The 25,021-nt window shown below is 42.4% G+C and overlaps 4 protein-coding genes across 5 annotated transcripts; all 4 read right to left on the bottom strand.

The window, feature by feature from the left end:
- Window positions 1–262: 262 nt before the first annotated feature.
- lad1 (ladinin) lies at window positions 263–6,299 on the bottom strand. 2 transcript variants are annotated; one of them, XM_087780825.1, is made up of 14 exons: window positions 6,080–6,299; window positions 5,575–5,754; window positions 4,427–4,703; window positions 3,709–3,782; window positions 2,919–3,072; window positions 2,755–2,859; window positions 2,564–2,607; window positions 2,452–2,498; window positions 1,821–1,863; window positions 1,542–1,608; window positions 1,337–1,465; window positions 1,186–1,275; window positions 560–638; window positions 263–493 (listed from the first exon to the last, which is right to left on the bottom strand). In XM_087780825.1, exons 1-13 carry the CDS (start codon window positions 6,115–6,117, stop codon window positions 588–590), a joined length of 1,299 nt encoding a protein of 432 aa, XP_087636951.1. In that variant the 5' UTR covers window positions 6,118–6,299; the 3' UTR covers window positions 263–493; window positions 560–587. The 2 variants fall into 2 exon arrangements, with proteins under 2 accessions (XP_087636951.1, XP_087636950.1); XM_087780824.1 differs by having other exon boundaries at window positions 1,821–1,870; window positions 2,456–2,498; window positions 6,080–6,298.
- Window positions 6,300–9,100: 2,801 nt separating this feature from the next.
- tnni1a (troponin I type 1a (skeletal, slow)) lies at window positions 9,101–10,088 on the bottom strand. Its single transcript, XM_087781175.1, has 5 exons — window positions 10,032–10,088; window positions 9,823–9,954; window positions 9,660–9,749; window positions 9,428–9,604; window positions 9,101–9,298 (listed from the first exon to the last, which is right to left on the bottom strand). Exons 1-5 carry the CDS (start codon window positions 10,038–10,040, stop codon window positions 9,194–9,196), a joined length of 513 nt encoding a protein of 170 aa, XP_087637301.1. The 5' UTR covers window positions 10,041–10,088; the 3' UTR covers window positions 9,101–9,193.
- A 2,844-nt stretch (window positions 10,089–12,932) lies between these two features.
- phlda3 (pleckstrin homology-like domain, family A, member 3) lies at window positions 12,933–16,122 on the bottom strand. The gene is made up of 2 exons (XM_087781174.1): window positions 15,631–16,122; window positions 12,933–14,162 (listed from the first exon to the last, which is right to left on the bottom strand). The coding sequence occupies exon 1, from the start codon at window positions 16,040–16,042 to the stop codon at window positions 15,635–15,637; it is 408 nt and encodes a 135-aa protein (XP_087637300.1). The 5' UTR covers window positions 16,043–16,122; the 3' UTR covers window positions 12,933–14,162; window positions 15,631–15,634.
- Window positions 16,123–18,475: 2,353 nt separating this feature from the next.
- csrp1a (cysteine and glycine-rich protein 1a) lies at window positions 18,476–23,444 on the bottom strand. Its single transcript, XM_087781906.1, has 6 exons — window positions 23,403–23,444; window positions 20,793–20,902; window positions 19,954–20,122; window positions 19,763–19,892; window positions 19,596–19,692; window positions 18,476–18,769 (listed from the first exon to the last, which is right to left on the bottom strand). Exons 2-6 carry the CDS (start codon window positions 20,899–20,901, stop codon window positions 18,693–18,695), a joined length of 582 nt encoding a protein of 193 aa, XP_087638032.1. The 5' UTR covers window position 20,902; window positions 23,403–23,444; the 3' UTR covers window positions 18,476–18,692.
- Window positions 23,445–25,021: the final 1,577 nt, after the last annotated feature.

The raw sequence follows: 25,021 nt of genomic DNA, 5'->3' as shown, positions 1-25,021 counted from the left end.
TTACCTCGCCGTTGAATAGACGCCACAGTGTTGGGTTTTTGTCGGTAAAAGTCACCAGCAAACTGCTTCACGTCCTCTTGTTGGTGTATAAATAACTTGGTAGATAATTTCTGTTATCATCGTTTCCTTTCATGGTTTGCTCGTGCCTCAGTGAACACACACATTCTCGGTCCGGTGGAGCTGACGTGCCGCTGACGGACCACAGACCCGCTCAGATAAATGACTTTAAATAGACAATTTCAACACAATGACTCTGCGGCCGTTGAATAAAACACAGATATTTGTACTTTATTAGCAGATTTTCTGGAGATTTGTTCACAAATTGAACCTCAATGGCAGTAATCTTTAAAGTGCAACAATAAAAAAATAAAACATAAAACATTAACAACACTACAATCAAACTTGTCTGTGTCGTCTTTGGCAGTGATTGTGTTCAACAAGCGAATGAATCAGTCGGTTTACTTCTCCATCACGTCCTCGGTTCTTATCATTCCTTCAAAATAAAAAGGACAGAAGCATTAATCTTTCACTCCCTTGTTATAGTGAACGTTAGTTTTACCTCTTTAAGACTTTTAACTTGTAGATTTTTAGTTCTCAAACAAACTCCTCTTGCTGCTGATGTCCACGTGTTTCACGTCCTGTTGATGGAAAACACGATTAAACTACAACAAACAGACTTTAAAAGTCACTAGAAACAAAACAAGTATGCAAGTGTAGTTTTCCTAAAAGATTTTAAATTGGTAGACATTATTTCTTCTTTTTATGACATAAAAAATATATATATATAAATTTTGATTATATTTAACTCATCAATGTTTAATCCTCAACCAGTTCATGTTAGTAGAAAATATAAGTAAGTAAGTAATTTATATTTATAGAGCGCTTTTCCAGACCAGGATCACAAAGCGCTTAAACAATCAAAACAATACTCAATAAAACATATACTTAAAAAATCAAGATAAAACTGAGAACAACACAGGAGTTCCAGAAAATCAAGGAAAAGCCTGAACAAATAAAAATGTCTATTTAGAACAGATTGTTTCTTGGACTTGTGTTACATGCTTTGTATTTTCACACTAGGCTGTGACGACGTTATCACAACTATGTTCAAATATCTGCTGCCCCCTGGCGTCATGAAGCCTCATTACACTTCTCAATGAGTTCGAGAGCTCAAAGAAGTCTGACCGATGGAGTTTGGGAAGTCCCGGGAGCATTGGTCTTGTTGAGCCAGCGGTTGATGCGATCCGATACTCCGGTTTTGACCGGTCTCGGTTCCTGTGAGAGAGAAGTGTCAGCGGAGAGTCCGAGTCCCCGAGCGAGTGTGGGACAGCAGTACCTGTCTGGACACTCCGGTGCTGGTGGACGCCTGCGGCTCCTTCTCGAAGATCCCCCTCTTTTTCGACACCTCGTCCATCAGGTACAGGGACCTGGGGGTCACTTCTGCCCCCCGTGATGGGTCAGATCTCTGCAGCAAAGACAGCACTCGTTTTCCACCAAAACTCTGAAGCTAAAATCTTTTTTTTTTGCCATCTTTCCTCTACCTGTGCAGCCTGAGCCAGTCGCTCCATCTTCTCCTGGATGGTCCGCGAGGAGACTCTCTGTCTGGAACTGAACACAACCAGCATGAACCGCCGTCGACCGGTGAGTAGATGATTCCATTTCTAATGCTCTAGATAAACGTTTTCGACACATTCCACAATAGCAAGCAACGCGTTTGAATTTCCAAACTGGTGTGAATGGAGCTAAAACACTTTAAAACAAGGTAAATATCAATACATTACATTTAAGATGTTTAACTCTACACTTTATTTTCTACTCACTTTCTCTGGAACGATGAAAGTTTGTCTTTTTCTTCTTCTTCTTCTTTGTCCTGGAAGACACACAACAGTATATTCGTTAATCATTACATCATCATGATCCTCATGTGACCTCACTATAAAGGGCGATACACTAACGTCACGATTACGATACAATGTATTCACCACACGATACATTTTTCATACACTTCGGGACAATTTTAGGGGGCGCTTAATTGGGGAGACGTCTTGTTCCACGCTCTTTTGGTTGAATTAAGAGAACTGAAATCCCAAATATGTTGAAACGTCAGCCTTCAAAGCAGCTGGAGTTGCTGTATCCTCTTGTCCTCAGTCATCGCATGATTTTATCTTTCCATTAGCTGCACAGAATGTAATGACTGCTGCCATCTAGTGGCTGTAAGTTTAATAACAACAACAAAATGAAAATATGTTAATTATACATAAATACATTTGAAAGAGACACTTATATACAGTATATACACAATATAAACAATTATAAAAAAATTGTGAACATGCCAAAAATAAAATAAATATATATAAAAATATATACAGTGCTGATGATATATCGCTACAGTAATGTGAAAAATGTCGGTGTTTCTATTTTTCTATTTATCGTTCTTTCTCTCACACCTACTCACCAAGACGGGCTCAAACTTCTTGGACGTCATCCGCACACTTGCGCTGAATCCAGTGGAAGAAAAGATGAAACATTGTGTTTCGAAATTAAAAACGGAGTCATTTCAAACCTTCTCTGCAGCGGAGACGTTTCCTCCTCTTTCTTCTTCATCATCTGAAACACATGGAGATCACGTCGACATCGTCTTTGTGTCATTGTGATGTTTTTCTGTCTCTGAACTCGTTACATAACAAACGAAACGAAGCTGCTGGTTCAACTCAAGGTTGGAGGAATATCTCAGTTGAGATCTGAGCTAGTTACCCTGAAAGAGACGGTCCTGGAGCTGTGTCTGCTGAAGGCCGGTGTGGGGGTCTGCTCGGGGTCACCGTTGATGGAGGAGAAACCGAAGGAGGCTTTAGACACGACCTGTGGTGGAAGAAGGTCTCGTCAGTTGTAGTTGTGTGGAGTGCCGACTGTGGGTCTACCTCAGCTGTGTTTCCGTTATGGACCGGGCTTTTAGGGCTGGTGCAGGACCCCTGCCCACCTGGTGACCTGAGAGCAGGAGGGGGGCTGAAGGGGCTTGTGGGTGATGAGCTCCCAGAGGGGGAGCGACTGGTGTCCATCGAAAAGGAGACAGAACTGTGACAACATGAACAAACAACAGGTCAGTGAAGGAAGCTTTACTTTAATCTTGGTTATGAAAAGAGGCTTAAGGAGGTCAAAACATTATGACCTCCTGGATGTACAGTCGTCTAGTACGTCCAACCCGACCATTTATATTATACATTATTAATATGTGACCCTTGACACGGTTTGTTTCAGACAAGTTTACTCACAAAATTAACCTGTAAACTAGTGAAATGACTTAACTTTCTATGGTTTATTTTTACTGTTTTAATCCCAAGGTTGGTCCGAGAATTTAATTCTTAAATTAAAAACTGGTCCGTAGTACTAAAAAGTTTGGGGATCACTGCTGTACGTGACTTGACTGATGAAGTCTTGGGTCGTATTTGAACACTTTAATCTGTCCCTGTGAACAACCTGCTGGTTTCCCCAGTTCAAGTCTTTTTTTGGTGCGATGTGTTCAATGGTCATCATTTAACTATATGTGATGACCCTACTGTGGCCCTTTGACTGCTTTTATGTGGCTCTAAGTAGGTTAAAGATCAGGTACAACTAACTTTTTTTTTTAATAGCTACTGTATAAATGTTTTACTGAGGAAATCTATGCTTGTGTTCGTTTGTCTGGCACTGGACCAACAGCGGAAACATCACCTGACAAACTTGTGTCCAGCTCTGGGGGGCGCTCTGGCCGCAGGGTCTTCTCTAGCGGGCGACGACTTTTCACGCTGAATTAAAAAAAAAAGGTAGAACAGTGATCATCAACGGTTCTGAGCCGCGCCTGGTTTACATAACGCCGCAGACGTTGGTGAGTCATCGGAGATAAAGTTCACTCCATTGCTTCTTATCGGAGTCTTTTACCATCCCTTCTTAACGCCACACAGTTCAACGTGTGACTATTTGTGTCGTGACAAAACACACTTGGAAATATTTGTCTGAAGACCTTGAGTTGAAGGACTGAAGACACTAGATGATTGTCTTCAGCTCCTGATTAACAACTCTGAAGACACACTTGGTTGCAGCTGCAGGAGGTTTTTTTTTTTTCTGGCTCTCGGTGAATGTGAAACTATCAGAGAGTTTTGTTGCAGCTTCAGAGGAATGATTAACCTCTCGACGCCGTGTGGGGTCACGGCTGAAAGGGATCGGTCCAGGTTGCTGACTCTCTACATGTTTTTCTTTAATATATACCCCTTAAATATTTATTATATTTATATTTCCTGCAGCAGTGTGTACTATATTTCACCCTCAAATGCAGCCAATCAATTAAAAGTTATAAAGATGATTTTGTTGTGGAGTGTACAGTATTGTCGTTACGACCATTTTTAGTATCTCGGCTCGTGATATGTCAATCAAACTAAATTTGTCACGTCACCTGTCCGTTAGTGACGCTGCTGCTGCTGCTGCTGTTTCTGCTGCTGCTGCTGCTGCTGCTGCTGCTGCTGGACAGGCGGATGGTGGTTCTGGAAGGTTCGGCAGGGGTCGGGACGGACGTCGAAACGCGGTCCCGATCCTTATCCGAAGACGAGTTCACGTCGTCGTCCTCCTCGACCTCCTTCTGGCGCCGCAGCGTCTCCACGTGACGCAGCTTCCTCTTCTCGTCGCGCGCTCGCAGCATCTCCACGAAATCCAGCGTCTGCGTCGACTCCACGCTGAGCGTGAACACAAACACACGTGGATATTTGTTGGATCTAAAGGCCTTAAAACTATTATTATTATTTTTTGATGTAGTTTTACCACATCTTTTATATATTCATTTATATTAAACATTACTTGAGTGTTTCCCTCGTAGTTACACCTGACAATATGAGTTTAACGTCCATGGATCACACAACATTTGTTGTACAATTACATCAAAATTCAACTTTAAATATAATACTCAATATGGTAATATCTAAAGAATTCCTTCATGTTTCAGAATCATCTCTTAGTAAATACATCCGACAGCTTTAGCCATGTTCACGCTAGCATAACAACCATCAAGCTCATACATTTGTTAGCATTAACTCATATTATGAGGATTAAATCAGGATTTAAATGTATTTTCTACCGGCGTGTTTACACTTCCTGTCGTCAGCCTGAGTCACAATATCTGTGTTTTCATGTGTGAACGTTGGTACATTAGCTCAGGCAGCCACAGATTATTGTTTACAGCAGCAGTTTTTTTTCAGCATTGTTCAGGTGTAGGATTGCAAACTGAAATGATGACGTGTTTATTGCCCTCCAGGAAGTAGATCTAAAGTCCCAATTAACCTGCGTGATGGCTGATACTAATAAGCTGATAATCTTTGTTGAAATAATTAACAAAGTTTGCGTTTGCCACTAATATCATATCACTCAAAACTTTGGTGTTACAAGGACGGAGCCTGGTTACATCATAAGGTTTATGTTTCAGTTCCATGTGTAGCTGCAGGTCAACACTTGTGATTGACCGTTGATGTCACATGTGTGTGTCTCACTAAGGTGTTGTTGAACGTCACAACAGAAAGTTGCGGTAACTTTCCACTGGTGTCCGGGTCTCACCCGCCGCTCGAGGTCACGCTCCGCTCCGTCTCGAAGGCGCCGTCTTCGGCCGCGGCGTCCTGATGCGTGCGGACCTCGTCCTCGTCCTCCGGGTCCACGTTGCTGGTGGAGCTCTTCACCCTCCGCCGCCGCTCCCTCTCCACCTCCTCGTCGTCCTCCATCGTCCACTGACGCGCTTTGCTGAGCAAACACAAACCAACATGAACTTAACAAAGAACTTGAAGCGTCTCTGGAGCTTCACTGAGGTTCTCCACAGGATGTAGACGCGCAGGGGTGACGACCGTTAACCGTTGAACTAAACCTGTTGTACTCGTTCTGCGACTCAGTTACAGCTCAGGCATCGTTGGCTTCTGTCTGGAAGTTTTTACGAGAAACTCCTTCTTCCATGATATCGTCACGGGATGTTAAATCCTCAACATCTTCCTAGTGAAGATGCCGAAACATCTGCAGGGTTTTTTTTAAGCCGCTGAGAGGAAGCGGTGATAGAAATGATTTGAACTCTTACCTGGACAGAGCTGACCAGTTCTTCCGGCTGATTGACATGTCGCCCTTTTTTAAGAAATCCCCCCTAAAATCCTGAGCTTGAACTGGTGGACGCTCTGAGCGAGGCAGTCGCACTGTCGTCGGTGCGGAACACAACAGTCCACCTTTACCCCGCTGCTTCTCCCTCAGGTGTCACATGACCACAAAGGTAAGCTGCCCACCTGGGAGAGAGAGAGAGAGGGAGAGAGGGCGGGAGAGTGGGAGTGCTTTGTTTGTTTTAGTGTGACGTAAGTTTCTGGAGGTTTAAGTTACACAGAAGCATCAACAGATGATGAAAAGCTGGTTTAAATATTCTTACATGCAGTTTTTTTTTTTTTTCCTGGACTGTGTTCACCGTGAGTCATTGTTTGCACCTCGACGACGACACACCCTGAAGCTCGCCAGTATCGGACTCTGCCCCCCGAACACACACACCAGCTCGGCTCTCGCGTCCAGGCGGCTCAGCTGTTCGCCAGGATCCAGTCGGACAGTTGAAGTTGTCGAAATATAAACTCTTTAGTAATAAAAACTAGGGATGTGTATTGGCAAGAATCTGGCTATTCGATGCGTATCGAAACAGGGGTAACTATACGATGTATTGTGATCGTGTAACAAGGATATATGTGTAGTATTGTCGAGTACTTGACTCTGGTGTTGCAGAATTTACAGACCACATGACTCTTAACGAAGTCGTAACTGCTTACATTTGTTTTCAAATCAAAATATGTCCAAACATCAGCTTTAAAACCTGCAGGAGTCCACTGTATCCTCTCGTCCTCAGTTATAACTGCTTTCATTTGTTTTCAAACCAAAATATGTCCAAACATCAGCTTTAAAACCTGCAGGAGTCCACTGTATCCTCTCGTCCTCAGTTATAACTGCTTTCATTTGTTTTCAAACCAAAATATGTCCAAACATCAGCTTTAAAACCTGCAGGAGTCCACTGTATCCTCTCGTCCTCAGTTATAACTGCTTTCATTTGTTTTCAAACCAAAATATGTCCAAACATCAGCTTTAAAACCTGCAGGAGTCACTGTATCCTCTCGTCCTCAGTTATAACTGCTTTCATTTGTTTTCAAACCAAAATATGTCCAAACATCAGCTTTAAAACCTGCAGGAGTCCACTGTATCCTCTCGTCCTCAGTTATAACTGCTTTCATTTGTTTTCAAACCAAAATATATCCAAACATCAGCTTTAAAACCTGCAGGAGTCACTGTATCCTCTCGTCCTCAGTTATAACTGCTTTCATTTGTTTTCAAACCAAAATATGTCCAAACATCAGCTTTAAAACCTGCAGGAGTCCACTGTATCCTCTCGTCCTCAGTTATAACTGCTTTCATTTGTTTTCAAACCAAAATATGTCCAAACATCAGCTTTAAAACCTGCAGGAGTCACTGTATCCTCTCGTCCTCAGTTATAACTGCTTTCATTTGTTTTCAAATCAAAATATGTCCAAACATCAGCTTTAAAACCTGCTGGAGTCGACTGTATCCTCTCGTCCTCAGTTATAACTGTTTTCATTTGTTTTCAAACCAAAATATGTCCAAACATCAGCTTTAAAACCTGCAGGAGTCACTGTATCCTCTCGTCCTCAGTTATAACTGCTTTCATTTGTTTTCAAACCAAAATATGTCCAAACATCAGCTTTAAAACCTGCAGGAGTCCACTGTATCCTCTCGTCCTCAGTTATAACTGCTTTCATTTGTTTTCAAACCAAAATATGTCCAAACATCAGCTTTAAAACCTGCAGGAGTCCACTGTATCCTCTCGTCCTCAGTTATAACTGCTTTCATTTGTTTTCAAACCAAAATATGTCCAAACATCAGCTTTAAAACCTGCAGGAGTCCACTGTATCCTCTCGTCCTCAGTTATAACTGCTTTCATTTGTTTTCAAACCAAAATATGTCCAAACATCAGCTTTAGAACCTGCAGGAGTCCACTGTATCCTCTCGTCCTCAGTTATAACTGCTTTCATTTGTTTTCAAACCAAAATATGTCCAAACATCAGCTTTAAAACCTGCTGGAGTCGACTGTATCCTCTCGTCCTCAGTTATAACTGCTTTCATTTGTTTTCAAACCAAAATATGTCCAAACATCAGCTTTAAAACCTGCAGGAGTCCACTGTATCCTCTCGTCCTCAGTTATAACTGCTTTCATTTGTTTTCAAACCAAAATATGTCCAAACATCAGCTTTAAAACCTGCAGGAGTCCACTGTATCCTCTCGTCCTCAGTTATAACTGCTTTCATTTGTTTTCAAACCAAAATATGTCCAAACATCAGCTTTAAAACCTGCAGGAGTCCACTGTATCCTCTCGTCCTCAGTTATAACTGCTTTCATTTGTTTTCAAACCAAAATATGTCCAAACATCAGCTTTAAAACCTGCTGGAGTCACTGTATCCTCTTGTCCTCAGTCATCTCCAAGATTTCTTTGTTCTATTTACGCAAGTTGATTTGAAACATGAAAATGATCAAATGCTCATGTGATTATTTGCAAGTTGATTGTAAATGAGAAAGTAAAAAAATTGATTTGAACCCCCCGACAAAGAAGGTCAATACATTGTTGTTTAATATTGATACACTGTTATGAAATTGTATCAATATATTTGTACTCCCCGAACTAAGAGTAATATTATCGCAGCCATTATATGTGTGAGAATTTCCCTGGAAATTCACATTATTGAATATTTTTTCAAGGCTGCATTTGTGTGTATTTTAGTTAAATAAACATCAGCAAAACTCTCTCTACATTAAAAAAAATACAACAATGTTGAATGATTCAGTATGTCACTCAAACTCACCTTCCATTTGTCCCGCCCTCTGTTAAATAGCAGCTTGATCCGAACGTTATGAGGATCATCTACCCCACCTTAGATGTCGGTTCATACCGGTTTCGTACCAGCTGAGCTCACACAAGCCGAACTGTTTGTGTTGTCGACGACACACTGAACGTGATCATGAAAAACACCAGAGTCGTTTATTACACACACTGCGTCACACATGATGTCAGACCACATGCTCGGCTCAAAACAAACACTGACGCGACTCATGAACATATTTCCTGCTCGAAATCCACCGTCATCTGGACGGGTTCGTTTCACTGAGCAGCACCTTTGGCAGCATCGAACATCTTCTTTCTTCCCTCCATCCCTGACATGGCCTCCACGTTCTTCCTCCAGTCGCTGTCCTCCGCCGGTCTCTTCTGAGGACGAAACAGATGATGATGATGGTCTGAACACACATCTCTCTGTCGCGCCACAAAGGGTTTATTGTCGTGTGTTCTGCTCTCTTGTGTGACATCACGTGTGAAACCTGAAGCTTCTTCACACACCTTCTCCGTGTCCTCTTTCTTGACCGACTTCAGATTCGCCCGGAGGTCCATGGACACCTTGTGTTTGGAGCCCAGCAGCGAGCGCAGGATGGCGTCGGCCGACACGCGGACGCGCCTCAGGCTGGGCCTCTTGAACTTCCCCCTCAGGTCCAGAACCTTGATGTTCAGGTCTTTGATCTACGAGCACAGATGTTGCTGGAATGATGGTGCGGACGACGAACCTTCTGAGTACCTCGCGTTTGTTCAGCAGGACTTTGGCCTCGATGTCGTAGCGCTCCTCGTCCACCACGTCGATCTTGGCGTGCAGGTCTCTGCAGAGGTCCTGAGAGAACCAGACCAGAACCATCAGAATTGTTCTCGTGCAGTTTAACGTTGAGTTGTAGAGGTTCCTCCACCTGCAGCTGAGTCACACTCATGCCGCCTGTGCTGACTGACGGCGCTCTCTCTGCCAGATATCTGCCTTTCTCCTCCTCCTTCTCCACCAACTCTTGCTCCAGCTCCTCCTTGGCCTTGGCCACCATCAGACTCTGCGAACATTCGACAAGGTGACGCTTACTCTAGCGCCCCTCCATGGTCGGGATCATGAACTACACCTCACTCCTACCTTCAGCATCAGCTTCCGTGAAGCCGAGATCTTTGGCTTTCTCTGCAGAGAAAACGAAATAGAAAAAAACACTCATATTTCCCTGAAGGGTAAAAAAAAGTTGGCTCTATTGTTCCCACCTTTTTATTTTTAATCTGAAAGTCTATGAGTTAAACTTTTTAAAAAAAAAAATTAAATAACTTGGTTTATTTTAAATAAAATATGAAAATATTTTAATGTCTTAATTCAATTTAAAAAAACTAAAAATACAATTAATTGAATTCAAATAATCAATAAAAAGTTTCAAATAATTTGAAATGTTAAATTAAACTATTTAGTAATAAAAACTTACCTCCTGGCTGTAAAACAAAAGAAGAGAAAGGTTAATTTGAAAGTTTTATTAAATATAATATATTATGATAAAGATTTCTTACATATGTTCAGGCATCCTGCTGATCACAGAGAACGTTTCCTTGGTTGGATGTACCTTTAAAACAGAATTCAAAATGTTTTTGTTGAATCCATCAATGACTTTGTCGAGCTGAAGTTTTACTTCCCAAATACGACGATATATTCCACGTATCACCACAAGGGGGCCCCATTGAAAACAATTAAGTTAACTCTAAGGATAGAGGACAAAATGTTGCAGATTTATTTATCTTGTTAAAAGATTCTTCTTATCTAAATTGCAATGATCCTTAAATTCAGTGGAAGTTAGAGGAAGGTGATCCTTATAATAATCAAGTCAGAACGTCCTTGAAACCTCTGACTAATGCTATGTTTTCTTCCAAGTCCATATTCACAGGCTCGGTTTGTTGTGTTTGGCTTTGCTTCGGTCGGTTCCGAGCACGACGCCAGCCTCCAAAACTCTCTGGCTGAACTAGAAAAAGATTCCAGAGAGATGGACGTCCCTCATCCCCATCCTTCTCTGCAGGATTATCTTCAGCGCGGGAATGCAGAGAGCTCAGGCTCCCCAAATAGAAGCTTGGGGGGGACAGCTGTGGAGGACAGGGGTGCCCGGTCTGGGTATGTGTGGGATGCTTCAGTGATGAAGTTGACAAAACAAGTTTATCTACCATGATGGGAAGTTTGACCAGATCTCTTGCAGTTATCGTACATGAATGGAGCGTAAAATGTCTGGTAAATAATTCAACTTTAACTTCAGCAACAAGAAAAATGATTCTCAAACAGATTGTTTGGAGAGATTATGAAAACACGCCTCAGAGCAGGTTCTTACCGGAAGCACAGAGGAGGTCGAATCCCAGCAGCAGTGGACGATCACGGATGAGACGGAGGTTTTGTGTCGTCTCTGTTAGACGGCGCCTCCCATCATCTGCTGAGCTCCTCTCTATTGTCAGTGGAGGCTATTGTTAGCCGGTCTCCCCCTCATAATCTCCCTCTGACCCCCCACATTTGGGCTCGGGGTCCAGCGGTCACACCCCGGGAGGTTTGGCAGCGCCGCGAGGCGGTGACGGGATTGCAACATATACGGAGCACGCGTGGGTGTCGCCCTTCGTGTTTAGTCATGTTTGATCAAACCTGGTTTTCGTTGGGATTCAGACTCTTACGAGTCGTACGTTGTGACTCGACTCAGTGATGCCTGGCCGAGGCGGCGGTGAGATCTGACGAAGTAGAAACACACCCCTCAACAGCTGTCTGTCATCCCATCTGTCATTGTTGCATCTTCTTCGAACAACTTTGAATTCATTTTCTGGTATTTTAGCGAAAAGTTTCACGAGGATTTTAAGACACAAATGTTTCAACATCACTGTACATGTGAGTCAATACGTTTTGATGGATATTGTCGCTGCTTTTGTAGCTTTCTATTAGGATTTGAACCCCTTTGGTAAAAACCTTTAAGTTGACATGCTGATTATACAATTATTAACACAATTATGGTTTACTTTTTTAAGTTTTATTTTGTTTGTTGTCATCAACTGTTGAATAATTATGGATTAAAAGAAGAAGAAATACGGGTTATTGGATGATTCATGTAAAAATACTCAATATTATTAAAGGGGCAGACTTTAGATTTGTGTTCGTTTAAACCCTCTGACACAACATCATAACTGACCAGTTGTGAAGAGCTTCAGAACTAATATCAAGATAATGTATAACTTTTTATTTCGCAATTGTTTGACGGTGGGTTCAAGTTGAAGTTACCTGCAATGCGCAAGTTCTCCACACGAGGCCGCCAGAGTAAACGCTTTCCACACTCGTCTCCCTGGTTGAGTGACAGTTGAGGTCTTCACCTGCTGCCGTCCGTCTCAATTACTCGCCAGTCTTGTTGACATTCACCAAACCTCGAGGGTCACATCACAATGACGAACTTCAACACCACAGACCCTCCCGACGTAAACACAGTGAGGTCACGACCTCTGGTTCCTCTGTTGTCTTTCCAAATTATTTTAATGGATCGTGTTAGATAAGCTTGATGTCCTAATAGAGAACTTTTGTGTCTTTCGTTTATTCACCCACAGCCTTGTGTGTTTGTGTCGTCGCCATCATTACATTTTTTTTTAATTGCTCCATCACAGGTTATAAATATTTTGAGTGTTCCTCGCTCGCTCTCGCCGGCGATCTCCGGGGTTTTCCATAGTAATCCAAGAAGTCGACGCACAATCGCGCCTTTATCCGTGACCTGCAGCGTCGCACAACTCGCACACAGGCCGCTGTATTCCTGACACACAAAACACGCTTGAATGTTCCCCGTCAAGAGACGGCTGACGCTGAGAACTCATCAGGTTTCAAGAGGGTGTGTCCTTGTGTGTGCGAGCGAGTGTGCGTGGGAGGCCGTTTGTGTAATGATGCATCAACTCTCTCCTCTTTTTGTGTGTAGGAGCGTCGCGCCTGCTCTGTGTGAGAAAGAAGTGTGTGTTTTCTTTCGCCCTCCAACCACACGGACAAATGTCAAAGGTCGTTGTTTGTTTATTGAAACGAAGCGTCTTTTTTGTCGAACGTAGACAATATTTCACAATGAACGCACAACAAAATAGATATACTTCATATGAAACAATCACGTGTGTTCAGTCTGTAACAACATTCTTTAAGACGTGTAGAAGGCACAAGAGAAAACGTGCGTCGCACTCGGCCGACGACCGCTTGGATGTGTAACGATGAAGCGTCGATCTCCGAGGTCGATCTTTGTGGGTCTTTGTGGGTCATTTCTTCCAGACTAGATACACATTTAAATTGTGATATGTTTTGTTAGTACAGTGGAGGAAACGGCTGCTTTTCATAGTCTCATCAATGGAGTCAAAGTGCTTTACAATAGTTTCCTTTTATATATTTTTACATTGAAATTGAATTTGACAAATCTTAGGATTGTGAAGGAACGCACACAAATATTGTCACACAATCAGTGATTTGTAGGTGGACACAAGATCAAAAATGTATTATCTGTCAGTGAAGTATGTTTACCTCAATTCCACATTAGATGAAGGGTACGACTCTGACTCCCAGATCCACCATTTTGACTCTCCACTTACATTAGACCCTCCTGCAAATCGACCTACTTTTTCTTTAAAGTGGAGGTCGTTTTAAGGGGTTGAAGACAGAGTTGCAGACTCGTCATGTTCACCTCTATTAAGGGCTTTACATCCATGTTGTGTAGATGATTTTGAGCCGAAACGAACCCAGTGACAACCGGAGATGCCGGTTCCTAAAGTGCCTGAACCCGGATAATACTTATGTCTCCCGAAGACTAACGTAGACCTCATTACAAGGACGGACCAGGAGTCGTATCTGAAGGCAACACTGGAATCACAAACGCAAGAAAATCAAAGGCAGCGATTGACCTCTTAAAGGTCGTGTAGGGTCCACAGACGGTCCTGCCCTCGTACCCAGACCAATTATTTACAACGAGCCAATGAGAGATGTTGAAACTGCAGCTCAAAAAACGTGGAAAAACTCCTGCGCCAGCGAATCATAGCGGTGTGTCTTCAAAGTGTTGGCGTGAAAAGCGTCCGCTTTAAGGCACGAACAAAGACGAACTTGCGAGGAAGTTGAATCTGGTGAACACAAACTAAACCACAGAGCGAAGCATTTAAAGAAGCGTCTGAGTCCTCTTTGTATTCCTCTCATGCCGTGTCCAGCAGTCATGTTACCTCCGGCCCTTCTGATTGGTTCTCCTCCAGGAAGTTAAAAAACCATCTGTCGAGAAGAAGAAAATGTTTTTTTTAAATCATAGACTCTTTTAGAAGCCTCGCCGACGTCTGAACCGTGGCTCTGTCGCCATGGCGACTGGGTTAATTTGAGTACTTGTGCTGCTCTCTTTAAAAACGGCATCACTGAGGATTCCTGCACCGTGAGCTCATAGTTCACGATAAACACATCATGTGAGCAGACGCTTCAGTCAATGACGCCGCTGTGCGACCGTGACAGGGAGGTCGACCGGCCTCGTTCACCCGGGAGTCTTCGGCGCCTCCTCCTGGTCCGACGCTGGACGCCAGCTTCTTCGGAACCGTCGTCACCAAAGCACTTTTTGTAGCTTTAGTTTCAAAAGCCGACAGTGGAAACACCGGAGTGTTTAAAAATACTTGGCTGCTCGACTAGAGGGCGAGGCCGAAGCGCTAATATTTTGGAGGCTCGTGTTACGTCTAATTATGTCCTCGGGTGTGTGTCCTGAGAGGAGGTTGTAGAGGCTCTTCACACTGGCCGCCGGCTAATCCTGCCGCTGGTGTCGGAGCTGGACCCTTTTTTCAGATCTCATTCATGCTAGCGTATTAGGGGACCGGCTTTGACGCGACACACTTATTTCGGTGGCGTTTCTGTTGTGTTACCAGATGGAGCCGGTGTGTGGTTGGTAGTGTTGTGAGAGCAAATAAACCACAATCTACTGCCCCCTTAAGTAGTTTATCTGCCAATAATATTTCAAATGTGAACAAGGCTTTGATTATACAGATTAAACAAGTAATCATTTATGAGCTGCTTGGCAGAGGTCTGCACTCGCTAAAAGCTTTTCTAGTTTTGCATCCATTTGTGTGACGACATACTTAAATAACCAGAAACACTCAGCACTTATGATACTTAAATACATTTGTTGACGCCACTGTTTAAAATGGTAAATGACTGTTTTGTGCCTAGCATTTCTTTTTCCTATAATTGGGGCCATTTAACTCTTAAAATGTATTTACGTTTTCAACATAAAGTCACAATGAAACTTGAGTGCGACATTATAGTTTACACCTTTTTATATTTCGGATTTAAATAGAGCTCAAATGTCTTTATTTTGAATGAAAAGAAAATATAAAAACACATTTCATCAAATTTAAATGTTGTTTCTGTTATTGTGTATTTTGATATTATATTTGAATCATAATGAAAACAATCAACCAACTAATTGTATTTGTTTAATTTACTAGAATAAATACACTTGTTGACGCTGCCTAAAACAATTAGAAATTGTTTTGTCGTTATCTTATGATTCTTGAAATTTTTAATGAAATAAAAACTTGAATTGCCCTCAATAATAAAGTAAAATAAAGATGTTTTTAACAGGTTAATAGTCAAGTATAATAAAGCGTGTTATAATGTAATGAAGTAAAAGTCAATGACTTCAGGAGGAACTATTTTTAATAAAAGTCCGGCTCTAGTAAGTCATAGATGAAGATGCTCTCACCTCGTCAATCCTCCTCCTCCTCCTCGCCGGTGCTGCCCAGGTGAGCCGCGGACGGGTATCGGTTCCTGCCGGTCCGGACCGCCTGCAGGTTCTTAAAGCGGACCAGCTCCAGGGCGATCTCGGCGTTCCACGCCACCCCGTCCTGCGGGCAGCGGAAGTCGATCTCCTTGCCGGTGGCCATGACCACCGTGAAGTAGACCAGTCCGCGCTTGTACTCCACGCAGTCCACGGTCACCATGCGCTCGAAGCGCAGCTCCTTGGCTCGCGGGCTGAAGGCGGCCGATCCGCGGCAGCTGTGGAGCCGCAGCCCGTCCTCCGTCAGCAGGCAGCGCTTCTTCTTCCACAGCTGGAGCAGACCCCCGCTGCGCTTCTCCAGCAGCCCGTCCCGCACAGCCTTCGCCGGGAGCGTCATGTCGGTCTCAGTCCATCCCCGCCGGTGTCATGAGTGGAGCCTCGGAGGAGTGACGGCGGGACTTAAAGAGGAGGCTCGGCCGGGATATGTCGGAACATGCCCGGCTCCTGCGCCGCAGACACGCCCTCTTCCTGTGCGCCCGGAGGACGCGAGGCGAGCCAGGGATGGAAGTGTGTGGCTCCACTTCTTCTGGCTCCTCCGGATTTATACATGGACTCATACCTTTGCTGACCCTGTCTGGGGTTTGAGCTCCACTTTAACATAGTATTTTTAACATTCTCTCTAAAATGTTTATTTCTGTGGGAATCCGAATTATTAAAAAAAATTAAATTGACATGAAACAAACAACAAGAACTTAAGTAATTTTTATTTGTATAGCGCTTTTCCAGACCAGGGTCACAAAGCGCTTAAACAATCAAAACAATATTCAATAAAATACATACTTTAAAGATCAAGAAAACACTGAGAACAACACAGGAGTTCCAGAAAATCAAGAAAAGCCTGAACAAATAAAAACGTCTTTAGATGTTCCTTGAAGGAGTCAGTAGATCATCAAACACAGAGATGGTTCCAAAGCTTAGGAGCAACGGTCTGGAAGGATTTCTCTCCTCTGGTCCTGAACCGTGTGCGAGGAACCATAAGTAGATTCTGATCCACAGACCTCAGAGCCCGAGCTGGGGTGTAAGGCTGGATCAGGTCAGTGATGTAAGGAGGAGCCTGACCATGAATAGATCTGAAAGTAAGAACCAGAATTTTAAAGTTGATCCTGAAAGAAACTGGAAGCCAGTGAAGAGTTAAGAACAATCTCCACTTGAAAAAACACAAAACAATTTTATGTTCCGGCTTTTCCTTGATTTTCTGAGACTCCTGTGTTGTTCTCAGTATTATCTTGACCTTTAAAGTATATATTTTATTGAGTATTGTTTTGATTGGTTAAGCGCTTTGTGACCCTGGTCTGGAAAAGCGCTATATAAATACAAATTACTTAACTTACTTACTGGCTTCCAGAAGTACATGTGGTCGTTGACCTTGACCCAGAGACAACACAAAGGGGTACCACAAACACATTTGTCTTTTCTTTTTATTAGGCCTCCGGATAAATCAAGGGTTAAATAAAATAAGTATGATGTTAATGATATGGAAAATTGCATTGAAAAATAAAACGGTACACTCTAAGAAACTAACAAGTTTAATATAATGATCAATGAATTCAACTAATTTGTTTACAATTTTTGACCTCGGAATCCGGTCGAAGGAACCGACTTCACTCCGAGTCGGAGCAGATAGCTCGGTGGCTGATGCTACAAGCCGACTCCACGATGCTCAGCGGAAGTTACTGACAAACATCAATACACCAACGGAGACTCCGATCGATGGACGAGGAGAAGGTCGATAATCTGTGGGAAATTTTCCACGATAAATAATGGTAATTGAAACTTATTTTTAGACCTTCCTATGAATATTGTTGTTTTCAGACACATTTTTGTCCTTCCATTAACTAAGAATGGAGCGAATGAGAATCGTAAAGTGTGAATATTCATCAACTTTAAGGAGGAAACAACAGGATTAACAATACTAGTGATAAATGATGCATCTACAGAGCAGGACCGTCGTTCATCAGTCAGATGTTTCTGCTCTGGAGGCTCCGCAGCTTCTTCCCTGAAGGAAGAGGTTGAACGAAGGAGTTTTCTCCGATGGCGGGAGAGACTCTGTGGACGTCACGTCTCTGGTCCGAGGTGTTTGGTCGTGAGTCATCACATTCTTCGGCAGCAACTGTAATTCCTGTCATTTTTCTCCGTGCTGCCACGTGGCAGGACGACACATTGTGTTCATGCCACCCAAAGGTTTCGCTCGATAACTTCCCACGTACGGCAGATGCTTGTCATTCTCTTAACTTCCTTGAAGATGTGTCGGTGGGCGGAGCCGAGCCGTGAACTCCTCAGTCTGCTTGATGGAGTGTAATGACTGGAATGAACTTTAGTGATAGCAGAGTTTCACCATCTTCTCTTATATAACATCAAAGAAGTTAAAGCTTGTGACATGACAGATGGACCATAGATAATAATAATAATAATAATCTCTATCTATAGATGGGTTTTTTTCACACTTCAACATTAGACAAAATATGATTCTGACTCTCCACTTACATTAGACCCCCACCAGCTTGACCTACTTTCCAGACAGAAAGCAGGAAGTTGTTGTTGGAATCCTATCAGGTGAAAGTTGCATTATTATGTTTTAACCTTCATTTATGTCACGTGACATGAGCTGCTTTGTGAAGGTGATCTGTGTTAATATTTGGAATATATTGGTTCAGCCACTGGTCTAAATTCAACAATAATAATACATTTTATTTCAACTTAAGGTCGCGCTACATAAACGTTTTGAAGATCAAATCAATGTCAGACAGAAAATGAAGTTAAAATGACTCAGTTCAACTGTTATGGTAGAGTTTTATTCTTGTGGTTCATGTGACGCAGAAGCAGGTGTGGTTCACTCGCCAATAAATATCGTTGCCGTTTGACTGAAGCTGGAAAAGCTGAAACGCACTAAATAAGCGACGTGTGCGTGTTGACCTGTTGTCGGTTTAACTGAAGCGCAAGTTGTGGTAGAACTGCGCCGCCACGGGTAGAGGTCGGTACTGCAGGGTCTACCGAGTGTGAGACAGAGCTCCGGCGCCCTGACCGTACCCGAACCCTTTGGGCCCAAAGTTTCTGGCGTAACATCCTGAAAGACAAAAACGACGTCATCAACTCCTATTATTAAGTGTAGTTGCCATTTTGTCCTCTGTATCTCTTCACCAACAGATGACGTCATTAACTGCAATATTACACATCAACACATGTACGTTTGAAAACGCCAATGATTTGTTTACACATCACACTAGTAAATGAAGATCTGGAGTTTTAACAATTATAGTCCAAACATAACTATAACGTGTCAACAGACATGTTTCACTTTAACTATTCAAGGGCGCCATCTGCTGGATGGTGAGGGACATGCCAGACAGACCATGTCGACTAAGGGTTTGGGTTTATTTTCAGAGGGTTTATGTTCCTTTTTTGAGTTGGAGACAAAAGTTTGTTCATTTTAATTTAGCGTCTGGACCTCACTTGTCTTTGACTTCAAAATGACTCACTTTAAAACATCCAAATACCTCCATACTGCTCGTCTGTAACGTCCATCTTGGATGAGGAATTGTTCCGAAAAAATACTTTAACAAGTCTGTCCATTTTAGGTTTGTGTCAGTGCTCAAATTTACGCCGATAGCCTGGAATCCTCAGATAAAAACAATCTTAAAATATAGTTTTGTTAAAAAAAAAATCTGGAACAATTCTTCATGTGGAGGCTTCAGGACAAGATGGACGTTACAGACGAGCACCATGAAAGTATTTGGATGTTTTTCAAAATGTCTTGTAATGAACATACATTTTGACTCTAAAAAGGAACACATTACCCTGAGAATAGTCCACGGCTTTAGTGGACATTTGGGTGATTAGAAAATGAGTGATTTTGAGGTGAACTTTAAGTATGTTATTATGTGCGACTTCACCTTTGCAGTAGATCTCTCCGTCCTTGTCTGCCAGAGTCGTCGACTCCAGGCCTTTTCCACACGAGGCGCAGCGGAAACATCCGGTCTTGTGCCACGACTGCAGACAGACGGGCTCGACTGTAAGAGGTTTTGCAGTCTCTAAAAAAAATGTGCGAGATGTTTCTTACGCTTCCGGCTCCGACCACTTTCTCGGCGGCGTAGACGGACTTGCCACAGCGAGGACACTTGTCGGCGCCCCCGAACTTCTGCGCCATCTTGGACGGGTTTGCGTTGGTGGTCGGGCGATGAGGCGCAGGTCTGATGAGGGAGAGACGGTCGGTCTGAAGCGTTTGTATCAGATGTGCGTGTGGAGACTCACTCGTCTTGGGTGATACCCTGGCCCTCTCCCCGGTCCATGCTCAGGGTCCCGGCGCCCTGACCAAAGCCGTAGCCTTTTGGCCCGTACTTCTTGCCGTAGCAGGATTTGCAGTACACTTCGTCGTCGTGGTTGGCGACGGTCGTGCTGTCCAAGTTCTTCCCGCACACCACTGAAGAAGAAACACACAAAAGTGATGGCAGGCAAATCGTTCGTAAAAGAACGCGACACGCTTGTTTACACTCCTGCTTCCTTTTATGGAGCGTTTTCATCCGATTTCCACCTCAGGAATGTTTGATAATGACTCAAGAATCCAACCGACTCCACTTGGAAATCCATTGAGCGCTAACATGCTGCGGCTGGAATGTAAGTGGAGCAGTAACGCATCTCTTAGTTACAGTCAGAAGCTCCAGAGAGATCAGTTGATCCAGAGAGAACTTCCTGAAACAGTTTGGCTCGTCGTACAAAATAAATCATTTGGACGATGATATACAGTCACAGCATTAACTTTCTTTGTTGTTGTTAGCTTAGCATCGCTAGCATTGATGTGTATCTTATTGTTTTTTATCAATTAAAATGTTTTTATTTATATTTAAACACATTTTTACCACCATTATGAAGGTTTTAAGAAACATCTTTCCGAGATCATCCTTAGCCTAAACCTGTACTAGGGATCTTCAAGTAGCTGAAACTTCATGACCAGTTTTATCTTGTTTTGCTATCATAAATGTTTTACATTTATATTGCTTAGAATAAGTATTTATTTAAATACATCTTTTGGGTTTTCAATCCTCATTTAGTGTCGAACAAACACAAAAAAACGGGAACCGTAAACCACTCACTGCAGCGGAAGCAGGACTTGTGGAAGCTCCGCCCCTCGCACAGAACCTCCTCGGCGAAGTAAACCGTCTTCTGGCAGCGTCCGCACTTGTTTCCTCCTCCTAACGGCATCCTGGAACGCACGGGTCGAAAACTCCATGACAAATCACCTCAATGTGACCAAATCTGAGACGTGACATCTGACACAGTCGTGTTTCTGATGTTCTAACAGAACTCGGAGCATGAGCTGACACGTTTGCTCAGAACCATGATCCAAAAAAAAAAACTGACAGAACCAGAAAAATATGAAATGACGTACGGACTGTTATTACTGTTTTGTGTTGAGTTCAACTGATCAAATCTCATCCATTTGTCCATTGACAACTCGAATATCAAGTCGATACCAACACCAACACAGGTGTCAGTGACGCTATACTTCCTCATCTTATATATAAATACCTCTAATGAAAGTTTATGACATTTTTGTGCTGCAGTTGGACAAGAGGAACCAGATAACTTGAGTCCAATTTTACATGAAGTTTCTGGAGGGAAAACCTGTCGGTTGTGTGAAACCTTCCATAACAGGAAGAGTCATTTAGAAGTGGTAGTAGATGGCGGGCGTTAGTAACCACAGCCCGTCTCACCACCAGAAAGTTTCATTATGACAAAGGTCAAATAAACGCACCCCAAAAAAGAACGCAGGGTTTAATAGTGTTTTCCATCACGACTCCTCCGGTCTGCTCCGTCCTCACGGCCACATTCCGGACTCGCCCTCCCACTTCCCCGAGTCTCCCTCCCCGGACGACTCCTGGCAGGAAGAAAATGTGCAGTGGTGTGGAAACTACCGGGCGGGATTTATCCTGAGCCTCGTAGCCAAAATGAGGACAAAGCGAAATAGGAAACGCGGCACTTCTGTCAAACCCACGAAACATAATGACCTATAAAGACGTCAGGTGTCGTCTGCTGTCATTAAAATCTTCAAAATACACGTAAAAAAAAAAGTCGCTGATCCTTGATCCAGATGAAAGCGTCTTTGTGAATATTTCGGTGTCGTTACTCACTTCCCTAAAGTGTATTCCCTAATAGGTAAAGGTTTGATGAACAGCTGCCGTCCACAGCCCTGTATGGTGCTTAACCCTGGATGTTTACACCAGAACCAGAACACACACACACACACACACACTGGGACGACCCAGAAAAGTAAACATGTCAAGATAAAGACTTCTTCACTCTTCGCCACATATCAGCTGTTTCTCTGCTGCTTCACTCGGTGTGTGATTGTGTGTCTGTTGTGCGCATTATTTGACTTTTTTTTTCCAACTGATTCAAAGACTCATTTGCACCAGGTTTGTTAGAAGACGATACTGGAACAAGTTTGGACTTTTCTTTCCCATGGTTTACATTTTTGTGTTTGCCTGATTCACTTTAGCTTTTACTAAACGAAAGGATCAGAGGGTTTGTGGAGGAAAGTCTGAGTCACAGACAGATGGGTTTAGAAAGAACAATAACATAAAGGTTTTGTTAGAAAACATGAATATTTTGGCCTGTTGACATGTCGTTCCTCCACTTGATCTACTCAACAACCTTCAATGACACATATGGTCCAAAACCCATGATCTGGAGTGTTTGTCAATGGTGTGTATCTTTTACTTCTGTGGTTGCAGTAGCCTCAGGAATTTAACCTGCTGTCTCCTGACATCATCAGAGTTGTGTGTCGCTCCATGTAGTTGTGTAATCCTGGCGAATCTCGGCGGCTGCTGTCGAGATCCATGGGATGTGAATGGAGATAAAAAAAACCCACGGCGGAATTTCGCGATGATGTTGTGTTTCGTCGTCAAACCTGTGCCACGCTTGTGACCTTTTAAGGGCTGAACATGTGTAGAGGTTGTTGAGCAGGGGGCGCTAAAGAGACAACGTACTGCTGGGCTGCTGTCATGTTGGGTGAAAGCATGATATATTCGCCTAAAAGAATGAAAGGTAGCCCAGAGAGTTGATGTTCAACCTCTGCTAAATTTGAGACCCTGGTGCTCATAGGGATAAGCGGCTCAATGACCCCAATTGAAGGTCCTGTATCTTGGGGTCCTCTTACGAGTGAGGGAGGTATAGAGAATGGGACGGAAAGGTGGTCTTTGGTGTGTATCGTTGAGTTCTCTTCGTACTATGTGGGTGCAGTAGTGTGATGATGTTGCCGAAAGAGCAAAGAACTTTCCCACGATAACTTTTCTCAGTCTGGACTCTCCTGTAGAGTTGAGGTGCTCAGTCAGAAGATAGTACATGGGGGGGGGATCTCGGGGCTGACCCAGGACACTTTGTCACTTTTGCAGCGTTAGAAGATGGATGGATCTCAAGTCTGATCGTGTTGAGACTAGCTCCACCTCAGAGCTACAAGCTTTTATCTCGGTGCTAAAGGGTTAAACTTCTAACTTTTTAACCGCAGTCTTGTAGTTGCGCAACAGCAGAATCGTTCCCTGCAGGTCACAGGTCACAAGAAGATGCAGGTCAGAGTAATCTCCAGACGTGAGAGTCAGCAGCTGCTCTACAAAAAAAACACTTGTCTGTCCAGCATTGATGAACCAGCACAAGAGTCGGTGGAACGGAAGCGAGAAGCAGGGAGAAGCTTGTTCAAGACTCACCTGTCAGTCGGCGACGCTAGTGGACGGAGACTGAAGAGTAAATTCCTTCTAAACGTTTGTCCTGCAGTCCTCGTTTCACCACCTTCATCTGGCTGCACACCACGCAGGATGTTTGTCCTGATCTCACTGCAGGGAGGAGCCTCTGCCGCAGGCGTGTCTGTGGTCGAGGGCTGAGGAGGAGGAACGTTCACTCCAGGAATGTTTAACAGCATTTCTTAACCTGTTGGCGTACGTCGATTTAAAAGCTAGCGACAGGATTTTATTATTATTATTATTATTACGTTTACAGAATTCACTTTTGCTGAACCCTGTCAAAAATATGCTCATTGAAGCTTTATACTTCTAACACGATAGACCTACTTCAAAAGAGTAAATTGATATACATAGTATAGTAAAATGATATATACTTAAATAAATAGTAACTGTTATTTGCTTATATAAAATAGTAAATTAATAGTTACTTATAAGTGCACATGTGTATGATCATGTACTGCTGGAGTATAGGTTTGTAGCAAATATATGTATGTTCATTTGCATTATGTTTATGTATCTTTAAAAAAAAAAAAAAAGAGGAAACATTTAACTTGCATTTTTTGTGTTGATCAACTTTAAGTTGTGTTAACTAAACTTTAGATTTGGAGTGCACACCTTGATACACTAGTAGTGTAGAGATGATCATACTTCTGTAAACTTAAAATGGTCCAGTTTAATCTGAGGAAGTATGAAGTTAGTATACTTTTAATACACTAGGAAGTATCTAGTTGGTATACTTTTAATACTCTAGGAAGTATCTAGTTAATATACTTTTAATACACTAGGAAGTATGAAGTTAGTATACTTCTAATACTCTAGGAGGTAGGAAGTTAGTATACTTTAAATACACTTGGAAGTATCTAGTTAGGATACTTTTAATACATTTGGAAGTATCTAGTTAGTACACTTTTAATACTCTAAGAAGTATGAAGATAGTATACTTTTAATACACTTCGAAGTATCTAGTTAGTATACTTTTTATACTCTAGGAAGTATCTAGTTAGTATACTTTTAATACTCTAAGAAGTATGAAGTTAGTATACTTTTAATACACTTGGAAGTATCTAGTTAGTATACTTTTAATACACTTGGAAGTATCTAGTTAGTATACTTTTAATACTCTACGAAGTATCTAGTTGGTATACTTTTAATACTCTAGGAAGTATGAAGTTAGTATACTTTTAATACACTAGGAAGTATCTAGTTAGTATTCTTTTAATACTCTAGGAAGTATCTAGTTAATATACTTTTAATACACTAGGAAGTATCTAGTTAGTATACTTTTAATACACTTGGAAGTATCTAGTTAGTATACTTTTAATACTCTAGGAAGTATCTAGTTAGTATACCTTTAATACTCTAGGAAGTATCTAGTTAGAATACTTTTAATACACTAGGAAGTATGTAGTTGGTATACTTTTAATACTCTAGGAAGTATCTAGTTAGTTTACTTTTAATACTCTAGGAGGTATGAAGTTAGTATACTTTTAATACTCTAGGAAGTATGAAGTTAGTGTACTTTTAATACTCAAGGAACTATCAAGTTAGTATACTTTTAATACTCTAGGAGATATGAAGTTAGTATA

The sequence above is a fragment of the Callionymus lyra genome, chromosome 19 (genome assembly GCF_982586985.1).
Source record: "Callionymus lyra chromosome 19, fCalLyr1.hap1.1, whole genome shotgun sequence".
Taxonomy (NCBI): domain Eukaryota; kingdom Metazoa; phylum Chordata; class Actinopteri; order Syngnathiformes; family Callionymidae; genus Callionymus; species Callionymus lyra.
The sequence above is the reverse complement of the archived record's forward strand: the minus strand, read 5'-3'. Positions and strand labels throughout refer to the sequence as shown.